A 20,330-nucleotide genomic window follows, 5' to 3' on the forward strand; every position below is an offset into this window, starting at 1 on the left:
TTACTCAAATTTTGGAAATTAGTGACCAAAATTCATAAATTTTTTCTCTATTATTCGCGGATGGACTTTATTCATTTCTGCGATTGTGCCCATAAAATAGACTAAAGTTAAAAAATCTACAATTCAAGAACGAATAGCGCTTGTGAACAGTGACATGGTTGATTGCAAAACTACTATTCTTCAATTTAATTCACAATTAACATTGCGAAGGACGTTTTTGAAATAAATCTAAAGTAGGTTTTCGTTCATTTCGTTCCAATAAATTATATTGAAGTTAATAGATACTGCAAACGTCGATAAAGTGGCGCGTAAAATTTATTTACATAGAGGCGTGAAGTCTTTACATAGAGGCGTCTTTTTTTCCACGCTCGCTCAAGAACCGGCACCGCGGAAAATAGTCACAAATATATCCAAACTTGAGGAAAGTTTGAACTAAATTCGCTTTCTTTCACCAACTTCTACAAACGATTTCAATCTTACTCTGGAAAACATGGTCATCAAAAGTTGTTACAAAATTAAGTAGATGTTCTCAAAAAATCAGACATTTGGAATGTAAGTAGATGTTTTACTGGCCATTTACTTGATAACTATGTTTTAAAGGGGCAATTTTCAAACTATTCCTCATGGCTCATTGACTAAATATATGGAAAAGCATTAAAACTGTAGGAAAATAGTTGTTCTTCGGAAAGTCAAAATATCTATTCCAACAAAACTGAGAAAATTAAGCATTGCAGAACAAAGGTTCGCAAATTTATAGATATGGGCTACTTTGTTACTTTTTTTGTAACAGCCATTTTTCTTCCGAACAGTTTCAGCAACCGTTTCTGATGTTTTTGATCTGATTTTTATTGTTTATTTTACTCAGTAGTTGTTTTAATTCAGAAAGCTTTCCTCATCAATGATTTTTTCTTTTAAAAAATGCTGATTTCAATGTTAGTTCTAACTGTTCTAACATGAACGCATTGACTTTCTTGTCTGACTTTGACTTCAGTCATGTCTTTATGAGCTGTATTTGTTTTTTCCTGATTTGAACTAGACTCCATTGTCAAATTTTTGAGTTCGTTGTACTTATCTGCTGTGAACAACCGTTTGTTGCATATGAAACTACAAATGGCAATATCTCTCAAAAATATATTGGCTTTTATTAGATTTATGTTTTGATTTATCATTATTTGTTTCTTATTTCTTTTTAACAGCCTGCCGAGCGTGTCTGAATATTATGCGATTTAAATCGTTCTAAAACTGAAGTATTTTGATCACTAGTGTATCCGCTTCCATTCTGTAATCACTTTACTTAGGTTTTCGAGATTCTTTTCTAAATTTTACAGAGAAAAGACTATCAAAAATTTTTTAACAGCATATTGGAATTGATAAAGTGAAAACTTTTCCCAAACATTCCCGAGGTATTCTCCCGAGGGCCTCTGGCTAAATGCGGAAATCGAATTTTTAGAACTTGTCTGTATATTTCACAGATGCCAATCTAAGAATCTGGAATTTTGTAATCAGTAAACGTGCACGATCCACTGGTTTGGATTCCTACTTCAAATAAGAAAAGATTGACTAATTGCATCAATATAACGCGTAGACTCGTGAAAACTGCACGCCGATTTGTTCAGTGAAGTTTGTTTAGTAAACTCAATGTCCAGATTCAAAATATAAATCAGAAAAAACAAATGTTGGCGAAGCCACATTTAAAATAACGAACTTGCAATAACTTTCCGTATGAATTATCATTCTACAGGAGAAACAAACTCAGTTACAGTTTTGGCTCCAAAAGTTACTATCTTCAGGTATCCGATTCTTCTCTCGTCCATATATTGTTTGGTGTTGTTTATCCACTCGAAATTGTTTTTAAAAATTGGACCAGAGGCCAGCTACATCAGATTTCTTCAATTGATCATGATCATTTCTATAAACTTTACTATAAAAATGGCAATGGCATTTTTGATTTGCAAAATGAGGGTTTCCTTGTTTATGTTATTTTAATAAAATTGAATGAAGGCCTCAATTTAAATTGTAGTTGTAAACTGGGAAGTGTGATCAATTGTTCAAATGTGAGGACAGTTAAGCTGACAAATTTGAACCAAAATTGATGTGCGCGGGGCTGAGAATTTTCCCGCATCGGAATTAGAAAGCAAACAATGTACCACATCTCATATCAACATATCAAAATGATTGTAATGGAAGCCCAGTAGTCGGTTGGAGAAATTGAGTATCTATTAATTTCATTAATTTAAGGCTCAGCTACAGAATCAAATCATTGCTACTATCACGTGTGTTGATTTCCGTTTTCAAGATTGTCAATTTTGCAGGAGTTTTTAAAGATACTATCTTGTTGTTAACATTCCCCTTCCTTATGGCGTTCTGGTCAAAAACAAAACGGGTCAATGATTTGTTGAATATTATGAATGTGGTAATTGTTTATTGAACTGTTTAGTAACTGTTTTGTTACAAAGTTGTGGTCTGTTTCCTAGTCATCAATTAATAGTGCCAACTTGTTTACTGGTTTTGTTTGGTTTGTTTGTTTTGATCTTTTATCCATATGGGTCTCCTAGACAATGTGGGCATGAACTCGCGCAGGGGTCGTGTCCAAAATTGCTGTGAAAGGGTAATACACTTCTTCCAGTCCTTATTGAAAATTTTAGTAATTGACAATAATGACGGCAAACATTTGTCAGGTCGACAGATAAGGAAATTGTCTGGTCTGATTGATTGATACGACAAACCGTTGTCCGGAACGCAAGTCAGAGGCCTGCTGTTGAGGATTTCTTCAACTCGAGTTAGGAATTAGTGAAAAGTTTTTTCGGTCCACATTCGAGTGTTAATCACAGGGTTGAGAACGGTTTTGAGGATCGCAAAAGTCTTTCTCATGCTCCCCCTAAGTGGGATGCGTAGGGTGAAATATTTTTCCATTCGACTGTCTCTTTCAGTAATTGGTCACTGATTTTCTGTTGGTCGAATTGGTTTATTTTTGTGATAATTTCGCGAGAAGCGCCAACAAAAATTTGCCATTATCAGAGACAATGAGGCGAGGGTTTCCTCGTCGGGCAGTAAATCCTAGTATTGGTTGAATGATGGAATCAGTGCTCAATTGATAGACTGGTTCTAGATGAACGGCTCTTTTGTTAAGATTTGTGAAGACGCAGAAGTATCGTTTTTGATACAGGTTGGCACTGGTCGTTTTTGCGAAAGGACCAACAAAATTTACGCCTTCATGTTTAAAAATAAGGTGTTCAGTGTTCGGAATTCTGAGGTCTGTCGAAGGTGCCATTTGCGGTTGCATTGCTACTGCATTTTTTTGACGGCAATGAAAACACCGGTTAATTTTTGTTCTTATGGTGCCGTGAAGGCTGATTACAAGAAAGGACTGCTGAACAAGGCAGCCGAAATGGTCAAGTTCTGAATGTCCATTGTAATTGTGAATATATCTAAGTATAAGAAAAGTTATATGATCATTGCTGCTGAGAATTAATGATGTTTCCAAGCTTTCGACCTGTTGATATGTATTAGCAAGGCGTCCATTTGCTCTTGCTCTTATAACTTCGTCCTCGGAATTGAAAGATAAGAAGTTTTTTATTTTAGAGCGTGCTGGAACAATTTTGCGTTTGTGAATAGAATCCACTTTTTCCTCGACTGAGAGTTGTATTTTCCACAATGCGACTGTCTTCATAATCAAGTGGAAACTTCTTGTTGTAGTTTTGAGAATACTGATAAATTAAGTTGAAAAGGCGAAAACTCATTTGAGTTTTTTAAAGCTGGAAAACCTGTTGGGATTAAATTGGAATCAAATTGTATTTTCGTCTTCTTTCCAGAGAAATCTTTAAACTTTCTGGTCCTATGGTTGGTCATCTACTTGCATAAACATGCCCTCAATGTTTGGAGATAGGCAACATTTTTCTGCCTGAATCTAGAAATAATACCGGTAAAGTTTTGAGTCAAGTCAGGCCGTGGCATGAGTTGACTATTCAATGAGACTATACGATGTTTTGATGCTGCGTTCAACACTTTTCTAATCTTTTCTTTGTTAGGGTTTATGACAAACTGATGCGTGATGTGCTAAATACTTGAAGTTGTTTTATCTAGGGGAACTTCTTCACTGTAGTTTTTTTTTGATCTTCTTTGATTGTTTTTTTGTTTTTCGCTAGCAGTTCCAGGTCTCTCTCTAGGCGCTTACACAAGAAAGTTTTTTGGCAGGTTCGCATTGTTTTTCCATAAAAAACCACCACGGTATTGTCCTTCCTTGAACTCAACAGTAGATTCTAAAATTTTTGATGCCCTTTTATTGCTCTCTGATTTTGTGACGTCCTTATTAGGCTGCCACTTTTCAATTTTGCACCAGTTGAGTACTTCGTTGTATAGAATGTCGTCCATTTTGAAGCTCTCTCTAAACTCAAATTTGACCATGTGAGATCGGCATGTTACTGCTGGAGGCAGATCAGTTTTGCCTGAAGCAGTCCATCGAAGTATTTTCAAAATAGCTCACGCTGTGTTGGGACCATAGTGCATCACTACAGAGGGACCATAGTGGACCACTACGGAGGACCGTAATGAATCTCTCTTGGCGCAATGATGTCAAAATTGTCACATCCAATCAAATTAGAGATCTGGTTGATGTCGACATCGGGGTATGTGATGTTTTTCATACGTTCATTTTGCTCACATACTTTTCGGAGGCACGCTAAATTATACTGGAGAAAGTCTGAACTTGAACGTCTTCGATATCGAAAGTTTGATTAGCGTTCATTCTTTTTTTTGAAGGGTTGACGTAAGTGTATGTCACACTCTTTGTTCCGTGGATACCTTTGTGCAGTTCTGTGCGCTTGGGGTTTTCACCAAAAACAGTTCCAAGTGCCGAAGCAGTTATCGTTAGCATCATTGATATGGCGCTTCCGTTGTCTAAAAAAGCGTACGTGTTAATTGACTCACCATCCCTTGAGAGTGTTCCTGGAATTTTCTGAAGAAGTGATGGACTTTCAGAGGATGCAGAGGTACTGCAATTTGTTGAGTTTGCTGACTGAGTCAACTCATCATGAAAATGTGTATGTTGACGTTCTCAACAACTTCAACGGCTCTGCTTTGCAGGGCATTCCTTTGATGAACGCCCTAGTGTAAGGCAATTGAAACAGGCTTTCTGTTGGCAGATGGCGTCCTTACGCTGCTTAACGGACATGTTTTTAAATTTTTGCCCAAAATTATTCTGTGGTCGCCGTCTTCGGATAGATCCTTTGAACACCTGCAGGTTTGAGGAACGTTTTGTTCTTCTCCTAACTGTGGTAGCTGATTTGAGGAACTTTTGATCTGTCTTTGATTTTAACTGCGTTCATTATTAAAAGATGAAACTGGCTACACGACGGAGTCCATGCCTTGCGTGGATACGTATTTTAATGTACCTTGAAATTGACTTTGAGCATATCTAGAGTGCGCATGACATAATGAGAGTGATTGCGTCCTGGATCTGTTAAGTCATATTTGTTCAGCTTGTTTTCGGAAAAGGTTTCTAAAATCTCTAACGTTTCGGCTGTTAAAAAGAGCCATTCAACGAACTGCTCTAAGGCGGGCGATTCGATCTGATTCTGTGCGCAATGTTCGATCCAGTCAACTAGTTGGCTATAAGGTAATTTTGCATTGCAACTTGCAAATTCATTGTTGAGTTCAGGTCATATTCGTATTCCAGGTGTGTAAAAGTTTTAACCAAGTCGTTTAGAAAAATGCAAAAATTTTCAAAACTTTTAGATCCCTGTGCTAGAAAACGACGCAAGTTTTTCTAAATATGCATTGACGTTGACGCTAGTCTTGCCATATTTTTTGAGGCCGGCTTAAGTTAGTTGACAGCATTGTTCATTGCATCCGTAGCCTTTACTACGCTCTTTGCTTGTCCATTAGGAAGTGATTGTAGGTGTGTCATCTTTTATGTTGTGCTGAGTGGCCTTGAATCAAGGACAGACTCAAAAAGCTGTATCCAACCTGTACAAATCAGTGGATTGCCATTAATGGTGTAAAGCTTTAGTATTGGAAGACTTCCTGATGAGATTGGGGCAATGAGAAACTGTTGACTTTGATTGGGATCCTGACTATTTGCCAGGCTAATTGGTGATTGATGTTGATGGGGAAAGGTAGTTAGGTCAAACAAATTTCTCGTAGTTATTGCATGGAAAGGCAGATTTGAAGTTTTTGTTTTTCAATAAGTTGTCGACTGATTGGAACTAAGTGTGATACCTGTTGAACCTGATAAGGTTTTCTGAGGTATATCTCTTTGTTCTGATTCATTCTCTTGTGTCTGTTATTGATTGCTTGTTGGCAGTCTTTTCTCTGTATCCGCTGAATTTTTGACAAGATCACAAAGGAGTTTAAACTTTCTTCGAATCACATTAAACTTTTTGCAGACGTCACTTGTGGCACGTTTAAAACTGACAGTGTTATAATTCGTCTAGATTGAGTAGGATAAACTCAATAGTCTTTTCCAATTCAGATAGCAACTGTTGAATTTCTTTCTCTCCTTCTAATAACTCGTCATATTGCGGATTTTCATCGGGTGAAATGTCTTCGGTGAGATCATTTATGCTCGAAACGCAGTATTTGTGAACACTCCGCTACTTTCAACGGTTTTGGCAGGCATGATGAACTTTTACGTATAGAAGTCCGTTGGTAAAAGTTTTCATTAATCGCTGGAAAACGATTATTGTATGTGTGCTCAAAATAATTTTTAAAGCTGTGTTGGCTGGCTGTAAATTTTGCTGACTGTTTGATTTTGGTTTTTTGGGTCACAAGAAATCTGAATTACTAAGTGGGATAAGTATAAGTTCCTTTGACTTTAGGAGATTTGTGTTTCTAACTGACCAGTGGCACTTCACGGAACCTCGGGACAGTTAGAAGACAAGGTTGTCTCTACCAGCTGACCGATGGCACCTTACGGAACCTGGGCACAGTTAGTAGAGATATTCTGCAATTCTCCTGTAATCTTTCAACTTATTGACGTGGCACCTCGCTGAGTCTTCTGAACACTTAAGGGAAACCGAATTTGAAAAATTTATGTTGGAGTGAGAACTAACAAATTCAGCAGATGCAATTACATGAATTCCATTCGCGAAATTTTGCAATGATCACTTGTTCAACGTTACGTTTTAATCTTTTTACAGAATTTTTGCCTGATAAAGTGGTGAAGGTTTGAGCGACCAAATTTGTTTAGGTGAATAAGATGGTGAGTGTTTGGGCGACCAGATTCGGCGAGGTGAAGATGCTCGCTAGGATTGAAGTATTTTGCGCCTGATATATGCTGACTGATTCGTCTGTACTTCCAGTTGACTTGGGGTTTGTGATTACAAGTTCTGTGAGAAACATTGTCGATGATTTTGGTTTACGGCTGCAGATCGCTCTTTGTTTTCGTTTCGTTCTTATCTGATGTTCTCATTAGGATTAGTTCTTTCGTTGTTTTGGTTAGGAAAATAATTTTCGCGTTCAATTGATTGATTTGCAATGTCAAATGGCATTTTTTGAAGGTTTGCGGCCATTAAACAAGTCGTTACCGCCGATAAACCGTATGATTTTACATTTTTGATTGATAAGGCGAACAAGGTTATGTACGTCTTTGACGGTTGCGCCAGATATCGCAAGTCACATACAATCAATGGGCATCAAGATAAAATGTGAGCTAAGGTGCTGAGGAAAAATGTTGGGAGGTCAGGTGAAGGGGATCCGAGTTTTTGTTGCTCGGGATTCCAGTTGGCCAGGACACTGAAGTTCAGAAATTGACGCTGGCTGGTTGACATATCTGGGAACCTGGTTGGCTATGAAAATAGCTGCTGAACTCTGCTGCTGGTTGGTAGCTGCTGTTTGGGAATCTTGGTGCGCCAGGAAAAAAAGAATTAGATTGGAGAATGCCACTTACCGTTGGTTGCTGCTGCAGGGAATCCTGGTTAACCAGGAACACTTCTGCAGGACGCTGCTGCTGGTCGGCAGCTGCTGGGACTGGTTAACCAGGAAAAAACTAGGCTGCGTAATGCCGCGTGTGGTTCGTTGGCGCTGCTGCTGGTGAATCCTGGTTATTCAGGAAAATGGGTGCAGAGCGCTACTAGTTGGTAGCTGCTGGTGGGGAATCTTGGTTTGCCAGGAAAAAAACTAGATTTAGTTATGCCACTTGTCGTAGGATGCTGCAGCTAGGAATCCTCTTGGTCCAGGAAAAAAGCTGCAGAACACTGCTGCTGGTGGTAGCTGCAGATGGGGAATACTGGTTGGCCAGGATAAAGACTAGGCTGCGGAATGCCGCTTGTGTTTCGTTGGTGCTGCTGTTGGGGAATCCTGGTTAGCCACGAAAATGGGAGCAGAAAGCTGATGGATGGTAGCTGCTGGTGGAGACTCTTGGTTAGCCAGTAAAGGAAATTGGGTTTGGGAGTGACACTTCCCGTTGCTTGCTGCTGCTAGGAATCCTGGTTAGCCAGGAAAACTGCTGCTGAACGCTGATGGTGGATGGTATCTGCTGGTGGGAATTCTGTTGACCAGAATAGCTGGGGTTCCAAGAAAGACAAGAATAGCTGGGGTGGGAAGCTCGTTGACCGAATTAGTAGGGTTTTCTACGTCGCCTGGGTGGGGAATCTCGTAACAGAAATGACAGGGGGTTCCACCGGTGCCTGGATGGGGATGGTGGTTCACAGAAAAGACGCTGGAGTTCGTCTGCCGCCTGGATGGATAATCTCGTTAACCATTATGGCTGGTGCTCCAAAGGGGTCAAAGGCGCCCGCATCTTTCAGCGATCAAGGCGGTTAAAGCGGTAAACTTTTTGTAAGACTCGCGGTCAATATTGCAACGAATTTTTGAAAGATTTTGAGATTCCCAGCGTAAAGTCTTTTGCTGCCTTCTAGCGTCAATAAAATAACTGCTATCAAAAGAAAGCGGTAAAAAAATTAGAGCTAAGATTTTCAAATCTCATGAAAACTTACTGCTAAATTGATCGCAAATCTTACATAGATATCAACTTATTCAACGCATTTTAGAGTCGAAGAAACAATTTTTTTGAGGTGAAAACTTTTTTTCAACCACTTTTCACAGCAAAATGCCATAAGTTCAGAAGTCTTCGATTTTTAAACAAAAAAAATTGTTGGTTTTGTTGGTTTAATCTAGCCAAAACGACAAAAACTTACTTTTTTTTGTCGGTTTCGCCGTTTTTGTTTGATTTTTAACAATAGAAATATTCGGTTTAGTCATATAAGACAGACTCTATATCGTAATTTGTTGAACGCTGGAAAGCATCTGTATCGAGGCCTAATTATAGTTCCATTTAAATGCATAATAGTTTGATCAGACGGGCTTTGAGCGCATAGTAGTCTGATTGGAGGGGCGCAAGATTTGAGCGCAAGATTTTAGGATGAAGACGATAAATTAACATCTTTTTGCCAAAGTTTTTAATGTTGGTTAAAAAATCATTCGCTTGCCAGTTTTGCTTACCTCTAATTATCTAATCTGAACTCAAGACTGGCTAGAGTGCACAATTTTTCATTCGAAAACAAAAACCCATGAAGAGACTGTGCATTGAAATATGAGAAAACTCATCTTGATCCTCACAGTCTTTACTTTTCCAAGGCAAAACTTAAATGAGGCGTTCTCTAATTGTTAAGATTGTCTATATTAGTCGCTACAATGTCAATCTTGACCTTTTTGTGTCTATATACAGTCAGTCCATGATCTTGTCAAAGTCTTCAAAAAACTTTTTCTTAGACCCCTTTTGTTCATGTATTGTCTTTTCGAGGAGAAATTTGGTCAAGGACAGTATTTTCATGAGTCTAGATCTCAACAAATGTAAAAAATGGCCCAATTTTCGTCTGGATTGTCCGATCACGTCCAAATTTTGTCTGGATGACCCATTTCAATTTTCAAAAACATACTACAAATATTTATTACCTTTGAGGAACGACGATACCGATGTTTTCTTACGTTTTCAGAACGACGATACCGAACCTCACTGGTTTTTGGAAAACAGCGATAACAACGATAACGAGTCTCCCTTACATTTAAAAACAACAATACCGAATATCTTTTACGTTCGAATCCAAAAGTACCAAAAGCACAAACCAAACGTATCAAAATTCTCTTCCTTGTAAGGGATAAAACAAATATATATATATATATATATATATATATATATATATATATATATATTTTTCAAATTCCCTCCTGATTTTGTTCGGTGTTCTACACTAGCAATAAATAATTTCTGCTGATTGAAAATACAGAACAGTTAACTAGAGCTTTCTTCGTTTACTGAAGGACTACTGACACCAGGTTTTAAAAATTATATACTTTTACAGAAAACTAAAACACACAAAAACCCTTTCAAAATTAGATAAGGACTACCAAACGCTCTGACGGTTTCAGATATCAACGTATTCAAGGAACAGTTGTTCCGACCCCTCTTGAGGGGGGAGGGAGGAACTATATACTCTAATGAGTTTTTTTGTTCAGTCAATTTTGGCCGATCGATATATTCATCGTAGAGAGTTGAGACTGGTAATATTAGAAAGCTTGTCCCGCGTAGAATATAGAATTTAAATTTTTTTTTTAATTTTCGTTTCTTAAAGAGAGTTATCGAGGTTTGAATTTTGAGAAAATAGTGAATTCCGGTGAGATTTTATTCACGTTTTCGGAATTTTTGAATAAAACTTTGCCAATTTTGCTAAAATTTGTCAATTTTTTCTAGAAAGTGTTTTTGAGTTTTGTTTGTAGAGACAAAAAACTTTATTGTAGACTTTTTTATTGATTTTTTTGTAAAAAACTCTGGCTAAATTTTTCAAAATTAAGACCTTTTAATCAAAAACAGCACGAAATAGGTTTCTTTAGTACAGTTTGATTAAATTTACAGGAAGTACAGACCCAACAACCACAAACACAATTTTTTAGACTCAAAATAGGGCTTTTTACTTCAAATACCGTTGAGAGTGCTCTGTAATTAAAACTTTGCCGTTTTTTGCAAAAATTTTTCGTTGATTCTCAAAAACGCAGCATCTATCTTTGAGTTTTTAACTAACAAAATATCAAAATCGAATAATTAAGGGTTCCTGATAGAGAAACAGCATTAGCAGGGCTATTTTTGGACCAATCTTGGCTGACAAAATCCAAAAATAATTCGGATTGTAATCAGTCGGTCTTTTTTCGATAAAAAATCGATCTTTTTTACTTTAATTAAATAGCAGAACATTTCAAACCAAAGCTCACTAACGAAAGTCCCAATTGGATTCCTGAAAAGCTCCACAATGTTGTATCTAGTTGATTACCTGAAAGCTTGTGGTCGTTTCGACCTCTAAAATATTTGAAATTAAATAAATAAAGATTTTTTGAACTTTGCCTCTATTTTTCTCTTAATTTCGTCAACTTGTAGCTTATTGACAGCAATGAAAGAACGCTTTTTCTTTGTATTGAAATCAAATTTAATATTTTTAGCGGTTTTACTCCTTAAATTATGGTTTTCTGGTTTTGATTTTACTAGATTTCACATTCTTTTAAAAAAATTTTGTTTATTTGCCCATTTTTCACGTTTTCTAGTTTTGTCACAATGTCATTTTATTGACAGTTGGTATATCACAATATTGGTTTTCAAATTAAGACAGAACTGATAATATTGAAATCCTGGATTTCTGGATAACTTCAATTCTCAAGGGCTTGCTTTGGAAGAATAAACGTATCTGTTTAGTTATTTGATTCTGTAATTAATGGCGTTCATGTCTCTGGAAAAAAATTTTTCGAAAAAAATTAAGCTGTTACCTAATTTTGCATTTTTTTCATTTCTATCTACTTGTTGCCTAGCCTCATAAAGGAGAGGTTACTTAATACATTATCAGTGCTCTCACAAAGTGCAATCAAACATTTTTTGATGGCCATAGTATGGCTTTACGTTTGAAAAGCGTATTCTGCCAGGTTTTAATTGATTTTTTGTTTGTTGTCTATTTGTTGTTCTTTTTGTAACCGCATGAAGAATTGAATACCGACAGTTCGTAATTCCTTCTATAGAAGCATCGGTAATTGTACACCTATGGGATATTTTAGTTGATTTCTAATTGTTATCGTTACTTTGAATTTAATGGTTTTAAAAAAAAAATAAGCGAATTTTACAATTTTACTGTTTTTGTTCTTTGTTGTCTAATTGTTACCAAGCCTTTTGTATTGAGAAGTCTCATATCTTTTCTGGTTAATTCAGAGTTATTTTGTTTAATATCAGTTTTTTCTGACGCTATTTTGACTTTGTTATTAAGTTTTGTTTTTTAAAACGGACATGAAGTTTTTGATGTAATTAATTTTTGTTGTTGTTGTTTGATTTTGCTGTTCATCTTGACTCGCATTCTTAATATTTGCATATCTCGTCAATCTAATGCTCCATTATTCACTCCACCTCTGAGTTATATGCTTCTGAGTATCTTTTCGTTCATACCCCAATTAAAAAGCATACTTGAATTTTTGGATTTTTCTATGTTCCTCATTTGGTAGACAGTCATGCCAAAATTGTGGATGAGCGGGGTCGGAACCTTATGTGCAATTGCACATTACCATTTGGCCTTGTTTGAGTTCAGATTGTTGAACGAAATCTTGCAAAAATTTCTTTCATAAATAAAAACTCGGACAATTTGAGAACAAAGACGTAACAATTTCTTTGGGATGCAAAATGTTGAAAAATTTTGTGTAGCTCGTCTTACGTAATCGTAAAAACTACTTTGGTGACAAATTTGGCCGACATTTAGGCCAAATTGACATGAAATGCTGTCTAAATCTGTTTAAGTAATTTGCAAAAAGCAAAGTTCATTATATTTTCTGTGCAGTGATATTCTAGACGCATAGAGCAATTTGATAGCAAAAAAGTAGAGCTGCCATTATGTTATTTGGCCACTAGAATTTATTTTTCACAAAAGGTGAGAACAGTTAACGTCCTTACGGGTGCCGGGTTTTTGAGCGAATTTACTCATTTTTATATCTGTTTTTTTTCCGGTTTCATTCGTTATACCTGTTTACTCTTGTATTGAGAAAACATAAAAAATGGGCAGAGCAAGTATTGTAGACAAATCCACAACATTCGAATTGGGCCTTCGAATAAAGATATCTATAATCTATCGATTAGTTTACGATTGAGCATTGACTTAGAACTTTGATATAAAGTAAACTTTCTTACGCTCAATTGGCGAAGTGAAGTTTAAGTAAGGTTCATAATGTCAGCTAGGTTGATTCGAATGATTTTGACCAAAGCTTTATACGAAACCCTTATCATTATATGTACAAACCTTACAGTTGTGTGCAGTACTTTTGTTCTGCTCGCCATTAGTCATCATGGTTATAAACGAAATCGCCACTCCTCATCTCATAAATTAATGGATCAATTCAGAGATAGAGGGAACAACGTGCGTGTGCAAAATTTTCCTGCATGTTCTTACCATTTCCCAACTTTCAATTTTCAGGCTTCTTTGGCGTTTTCCCCAACTTTGAGGACGTTTTTTTTAAGATTCGCCATGGCATGACTTGCAAGACTTGTAACTCTTGGCAATACTTGCAAACCTTGATTTTAGATTTGCAAGTCTTGGCCAATATTGAGAACTGTATACAGTGACATGATCATAGTTCTATCGCTGATAGTAGACGGGCAACTAGCCTTGCCCACTACGGGCATTAGGTATGAGTCATGTTCTTCCCATTTATTACAAGGGACAACAGTTTTTCACTCAGAGAATGAAAATTAAGCTATACCCGTTTATCCATAACTAGACCTACCTGGTAAAAATTCGTCTTTTTAGATTGAAACAGTTAGATAGGTATATTCAGATTAATCGAGTTCAGGACCCCGACATTGTACATTAATTGAACAAATAAATTTTAGCACCAGCTATGTGTTAATGATTAACGGCGAGAATGAAATTAGGTTTGTCTTTATGCTATCAGAAGGTGACAAACAAACAATCGGCTAAACAGATATTGGGTACAATAGTTCTGTTTCAGTGGGGGTCTGTTACCATGTGGGTTTAATTCCTCGGGCACTTGTTTCATAGACCCTTAGTAAATTGCTTACTGCCGTTAGCAAATCCCACGTTGTTACGCGCAATAAATTCAAATAGCGTATTTGTTCTTTTTATCTTGCGAACACTTTTATTCCATTCCATACGAACAATTCACACTTTGCACGTTGAAGGCCTGAGCTGAGCATTTTATCTGGATTGCTTCAATTTTCCTTCCCTTACCTAGCTAGTTAGCGTAACAGGTCGTAAATTGCTACTTCCCAAAAATCATGGAAAATAGTTAAACCATAGATTTTAACCACGCAACCCCCAGTGAAAGATTTCCACCCACTCCCGCGGTGTGTTTACATTACACATTTGAAAAGTGCTGGGTGCATTTAATGAGGCGTGAAACAAAAATTTGCGTTATGGTTATCAATATCCTGTTGCTTGCTTACTTTGGAAATAAAGCTGATCAATAACGCTATAGCAACTTCAATTTTTAACACGCACAGCATATTTCAATCGAAATAACTTATAGGTGTTTTTGACAAGCAATGTTTAGTTAACTTTGCACTCATCAGGTACAAACGATTCGTTTATTGTTACCGAAAACGAACTCGTCACATCACTTTGAGATGATGATTTATGCGTGAACAAAATGTTCGCCTTCGTTAAACGCCAGCAGCTCATTGTTGTGTTCTGTTTGAATGCCGAGGTCACAATACTGACCTAAACGGATGGCGTAATTTCACAAGAGCTGCCAATTTACACAATACTGTAAATTAAACAACACACGATTTATAATGTTATAATTAATTATGTCAAGGAATCAATCAAAATTTTAAAACCTCGTTATCTTCGGTTGGAAATTGAGAATCAGGCTTCTTCGTTTTCACGACCTTCATGGACTAACTTGAAGACAATTTTATTTCCAAGTTGATAAATAACTACACAGAAAACGAACCTTACGTCTGAACCGGTAATAGAGTCAACAGTGAAGTCAAGCCTAACGTTTGGTGAGAAAAAGAAACATCAAGTGAGGTCCTCAAATCTTACGACAATGTTTCCCAAATTACCCAGGGCTAAAATTCTTACAACAATCGCCCTCATTAGCTTGGTTGGCTTCGCATTTCTACATCTTAAACATTTAAACACAGTAACCTCAATAAATAACTTTTTAATTAACAGCACCAGAATTGACAGTAGCGAACTGCGGAAAATTATCACGATTCCGAAACAGAATCAGAGTCAGGTGCTTCATCAGGAATTCCGAGAACCGTTAACGCATCATGATCAAGAAGTTCAGAGGTCGTCAGTCATTTCCAGCGATCTTGATGATCAGGAATTTGGCGAAACTTGTCACACGTTAATGGGTGGCAAAGCAAGCCAATCATTGATAAAGGAATCAATTAACCAATCAGCGCATCGCTTTGTTTATGACTGGATTAATAACAGTACCTTGGGATCTTGCGATCGATACCTCAACTCGAAAACTATTCCATTTATCAAGGAACCAGTGGATAAATCTGAGGAGGAATTTCCTTTGGCTTTTGCTATTTTAGTCTATCATAACTTCCTTCAGTTAGAGCAGTTATTTCGGGTTTTGTACCGACCACAGAACTTCTACTGTATTCACGTGGACGCATCTGCAGAGGAGACTTTCAAACAAATTGTAAGTAATTTATGACAGACAACGAAAAAAAGTACCAGTTAACAATAACTTTAGCAAACTATAAATTACAAGCTGTTACCACATTAAAAACACGACTGAACTAGGGTACGGATAACTCAGATACTTTTTAAAAGAAATATGAAAAAAGGGAACAAGGGGGCTGGGTAATGTGCGTTTGCACATTAAGTTCCGACCCCGCTCATTCGCATTTTTCAGTATTTTTCAAAAGAAAAACGTTTATGAACAAAAGGATCGGCTCGAATGCAAATAAATCAGTGGAGTAAAAATGCCGCATTAGATTGATGAGATCAGGCATTATTAAGAAAGCAAGTCAAGACGAACAACAAAATCAAACAACAATAACAACAAACTTTAATTACATCCAAAACTTATGTCCATTTAAAAAAACTTAATAACAAGGTCAAAATAGAGTCAGATAAAACTGAAACTAAACAAAATGACTTTCACTTCTCTAGAAATGATATGGGACCAATCCATAATCAGGCTCGGTAACAAATAGACAAAAAGAACAAAAAACACCAAAGTTAAAAAATTGTATGTTTTTTAAAAACAATTAATTTCAAAGTTATGAAAACCATTAGATAGCAAATGAAAACATCCAACATGTTCATGATCAGATACGCCTCTGTAGGAGAGCATTAAGACCCTCATTCAGTAGGAAACTAGATACATTAAATTGGAACTGCTCAGGAAGCCAATAGGACTTATCAACAGTGAGCTTTGATTTGAATTGTTTTGTTCCTTATTTAACATAAAGATAGATTTTTTTTACAAAAACGGACTGATTAAAAACCGAATTATTTTGTGGATTATAACAGTCCAAGTTTGGACCAAAACCAACCTTACTATTGCTGTTCATCCATTTAGAGCACTCAATTTTTCGAATGTTATGAATCTATATAATTTGTTATTTAAAAGATCAAAAATAAATGCTGCGTTTTTGATAATCATAAAGTTAGCATAAACAGCAAAATTTTTAGCCAAAAACAATACATCAAAAGAGTCAACAATATTTTTTGTCTTCAAAAATAAAATCAACAGTACTGTTTTTAAAATCTTTTTCATTTTTTAAGCCAAATTGACGAAAATTGGCAAAAATTACGGATACCACCATAACTCGCTCTAGAAACCAAAATTCAAAAAAATCTTCCTAATTTCATTTTCTAAAATGGACGGGCTTTTTAATGATACCACTCACAACTCTCTACCATGAATGTATCGATCGGTCAAAATTGACTGAAGAAACAAAACCCAGTTGAGTATATAGTTCGTCCGCCCTCAAGAGGGGTCGGCACAATAACAGTTTGGATTCTGTAAAAGCATAGTTTGATTGATTGCCTACTCAAGGAATGTTACTCTGCCTGTATTGCAAAATTTTGCAATAGATTCGTAGGAGTTCTGCAAGATTCTGCAGTTTCTTACAAGAATGCAACAAGAATGCACGTTCAATTTCGCGTATAGATTACATAACTCTGACTAAGTCACTGAGGAAACCTGGCATTGGCCTGGAACTGCGCAGTGCTTCCAGATTCAAGCTAGAATTTTGAATTTACACTAGCAAAAGTTGCGTAACTTAGCTTGACACACGAACTTGAAAGTTATATCAAGAAAGGATCTTATCTGTTTGTGCCTCCCCCTAGCACAAACGAAAAAGATCCCAAATGTAGAATCGGGCACTGCAGAAATTTGGCATTTTAAAACTGGCACGTGCGTGTCTCCCCCCCCCCCCCCCCCAAAAAAAAAAAAGAAAAAAAACTTAGTGGGAGCACATTATTTGCACGTGCCAGATTTCTACACAATGAATTACTAGGTAGGCACGTGCTCTGTTACTTCGGAGAGCTCAACGTGCTGTGGGGCACAAATGGTAAATATCTGTGTCTCACTAAGTATAAGTTGATGATGTTTAGGCCAGACGTTCAGCGCATTGAGGAACGTGAGCATCAATTAATCGGAGTAGCAATCATAACTATTTTTACGGTTTTTTACATTTTTTTCTTTGCCCCCTTTTCTCTACCTCAAACTTACAATGTGGGTTGGTATATAGCACGGAAGTGTTAATAACACGCACGTGCGCCTGGAGAGCGTAAAAGTAATATGACCACTAACCGAGAGGAGCCGAAAAGGAACAGATCCGTTTTTTATAGAACGCAGATCGAAACTTAGAAGGTAGTTGCATTGTTCAAACAAACAAACCCATCGGTGTATACCGAGCAAAACAAAGTCCCTGGTCCAACCAAAAACGCAAAACGTTTCGAAGTACCTGTTGGAGCTGAGCTCACTAAGCTTGCGTAGGCGGGAAGATAGAAGATAGAAACAAAACACTTTCTGTTGTCCTAGTCATTTAATAGTTATAGTTATAGTTCTAGTTCTAGTTACAGTTTGTCACGTGAGAAAAAAGGAGAAAAAAGGGGAAATAACAAAAAGTAACACACAGAACGCAACGTAGCAACCGCAGAAAACGGCTTAAAGTATAACTCAGCAAAATATTGCAAAACAAATTGTCTTGAGCAGTAAATAAGGTGTTACTGTGTCTTGAACTAGAAATATTCCTGAGCAGTAAATTGTTACTGTGTCTTGTATTCAAAATATTATTCTTGAGCAGTAAATTCTGTTACTGTGTCTTGTATCTACGAATTATTGGAGCTGAAATTCAACTGTTACAACCCCAACTTCTGGCATTCTCAACTTGTTAGTACAAAAAGCAAAAGCCAACTTAAGTTTATATTTAAATATTTTTGCACAAACAGATATTAGACATATATCTTTGTCTTCGATTTGTTTTTTCTATCGGATTGATCTGGTATACATAAAGAGATCCCGTATTGTGTGATCTCTAGCAATCCAGTTCAAATTGATAGTTGAAAAAATTAAGATTAGCCAATAGTTACGAACTGAATTTGTAATGCAACGGTAAGTACAGCAGAACGGATATACAGTTACAAAAGCGAACTGCATAAACGAAGTATCCGGACAGATTTTGTAACCACTCAGAACGAACTGGGCGGTGTAAAACTTTCTTTGTGAAACACAAGGAGAGCAGCCGTTACATTCGGTCTGCCGACCCAAACAGTGGAATAAACTGCTGTCCAACCCAACAGTCGAAGTGACGAAGTCATCGATGAACGAGAACAAAACTCAACGAGCAAATCAACAACGCAAAGCCAATTAGGCAAAGTGCATTAGAAGTTAAATAGCAAGGCTTAATTAAAGCAAATAAACAAAAGGTACTGTAGAGATTCAAGCAGCAGTCCCAAAGTACAAACGCAGTGACTCCGTCACAGAGTCAAGACATTTTGCAGAGACAGATTAGCAACTCCAAAAAACAAATCGAAGCAAAAATTCAGGAGGGCCAGGAACTAATCAGAAACAACGATAGATCAAGCAAACTCAAGACCATTTATAAACAGGTGCTGAAACCTGACGACTCTGTTTGCATTCTTAACCGAAAGCGAGCAAATTTTCTTCGTGATTCTGAATTGTTTGAACGTTACGAAGCCGAACGACTAAATTTCTTACAAAAATTAAACGCAGACTGGTTACCATACATTCACGGAGAAACAAACATGACGGATCAACAGAATCAAACCGCACAATTGACAAGCGATGCAGAACCAACTGCCGCTAAGTCTTCACAATTTGTTGTAGGAGTTTCTCAACAAACTGCTGAACATGGAAACCCAAACAAAGACAACTATTCAAAGACCTCCCCTGATAAACGAGCTAAAAAAGCTTGCGGCCCTAGAGAAAGACTTTGCATCAAAATTGAGGTTGAAGAAAATTGAATTCGAATTGAAAAGGAAGGAGCTTGAAATGGAGATGCAACTTTTTGAAGAAGAAAGAGCACTGAAACTGGAATACGAGAAAGAAGCTCTTGGCGCAAGAGCACCAGAATCTGATTACAGTGCAACCCCTAGTTTTCGAAGTAGATCACCATTCAACTGGAAAACCCCGAAGGATAAAGATGTTTCCGGTTGGCTCGATAACTCGGATAAATTCTCCAACTTGCACGATCATAGTTTCGAGCGTGCCAAAACCAGGATCGACAACAATTATCCCAGGGTAAGCTTCAATCGCGAAGGTGTACTTAAATCACGGTCACCAAGTGGAGAGCGTGCCAGCAAAGCCCGGGAACAAGACAAATTTAAGCGTAATAAACCAAGCAGTAGTAGTCAGCTACCTAAGTTGAAGTTAAGTTCATTCGACGGAAGACCCCTAGAGTGGCCGGAATGGTCGAATATGTTCAAAGCAACGGTTCACCATCGCGATATACCCGACTCAGAGAAAATGAGCCACTTGAAAACCTTGTTGACAGGTAAAGCAAAGTCAGCTATATCAGGAATGGGCTATTCGGGAGAGTTCTACGCTCAGGCGTGGGAACTCCTAGGACGGAAGTTTGGGCGACCTTACTTAATTGTCGACGCTCAGCTTAAAACATTGCGCAAACAACAACCCATTCGATTGCACGACTCAACTGCTATAATTAATTACTCAATAACAATCAGCAACGTAGTTAATGTACTGAAGCAATACAACTATGAAGGCGATCTGCAATCAAGTTCAACACTGCAAGTGACAATTGAAAAACTGCCCCCAAACTTGAAAGAAAAGTGGTTCTTCTTCGTTGACGAGTGTCAAGAAGATAGACCCGATCTCACTCTCCTTGAAAAATGGTTAGC

At 37.2% G+C, this 20,330-nt stretch overlaps 1 protein-coding gene across 1 annotated transcript in view; it reads left to right on the plus strand.

Annotated features, from left to right (window-relative positions):
- The first annotated feature begins 13,878 nt into the window (after positions 1 to 13,878).
- LOC142342715 (N-acetyllactosaminide beta-1,6-N-acetylglucosaminyl-transferase-like) overlaps positions 13,879 to 20,330 on the plus strand; it is a 31,985-nt gene continuing 25,533 nt past the window's right edge. The window contains exon 1 of the mRNA XM_075394234.1: positions 13,879 to 15,633. Within this exon, the coding sequence (XP_075250349.1) occupies positions 15,022 to 15,633 (612 nt within the window). The 5' untranslated portion in view covers positions 13,879 to 15,021. The remainder of the gene's footprint in view (positions 15,634 to 20,330) is intronic.

This window comes from Convolutriloba macropyga, chromosome 7 (genome assembly GCF_964194025.1).
Source record: "Convolutriloba macropyga chromosome 7, txConMacr16.3, whole genome shotgun sequence".
In the NCBI taxonomy this organism is placed as follows: domain Eukaryota; kingdom Metazoa; phylum Xenacoelomorpha; order Acoela; family Convolutidae; genus Convolutriloba; species Convolutriloba macropyga.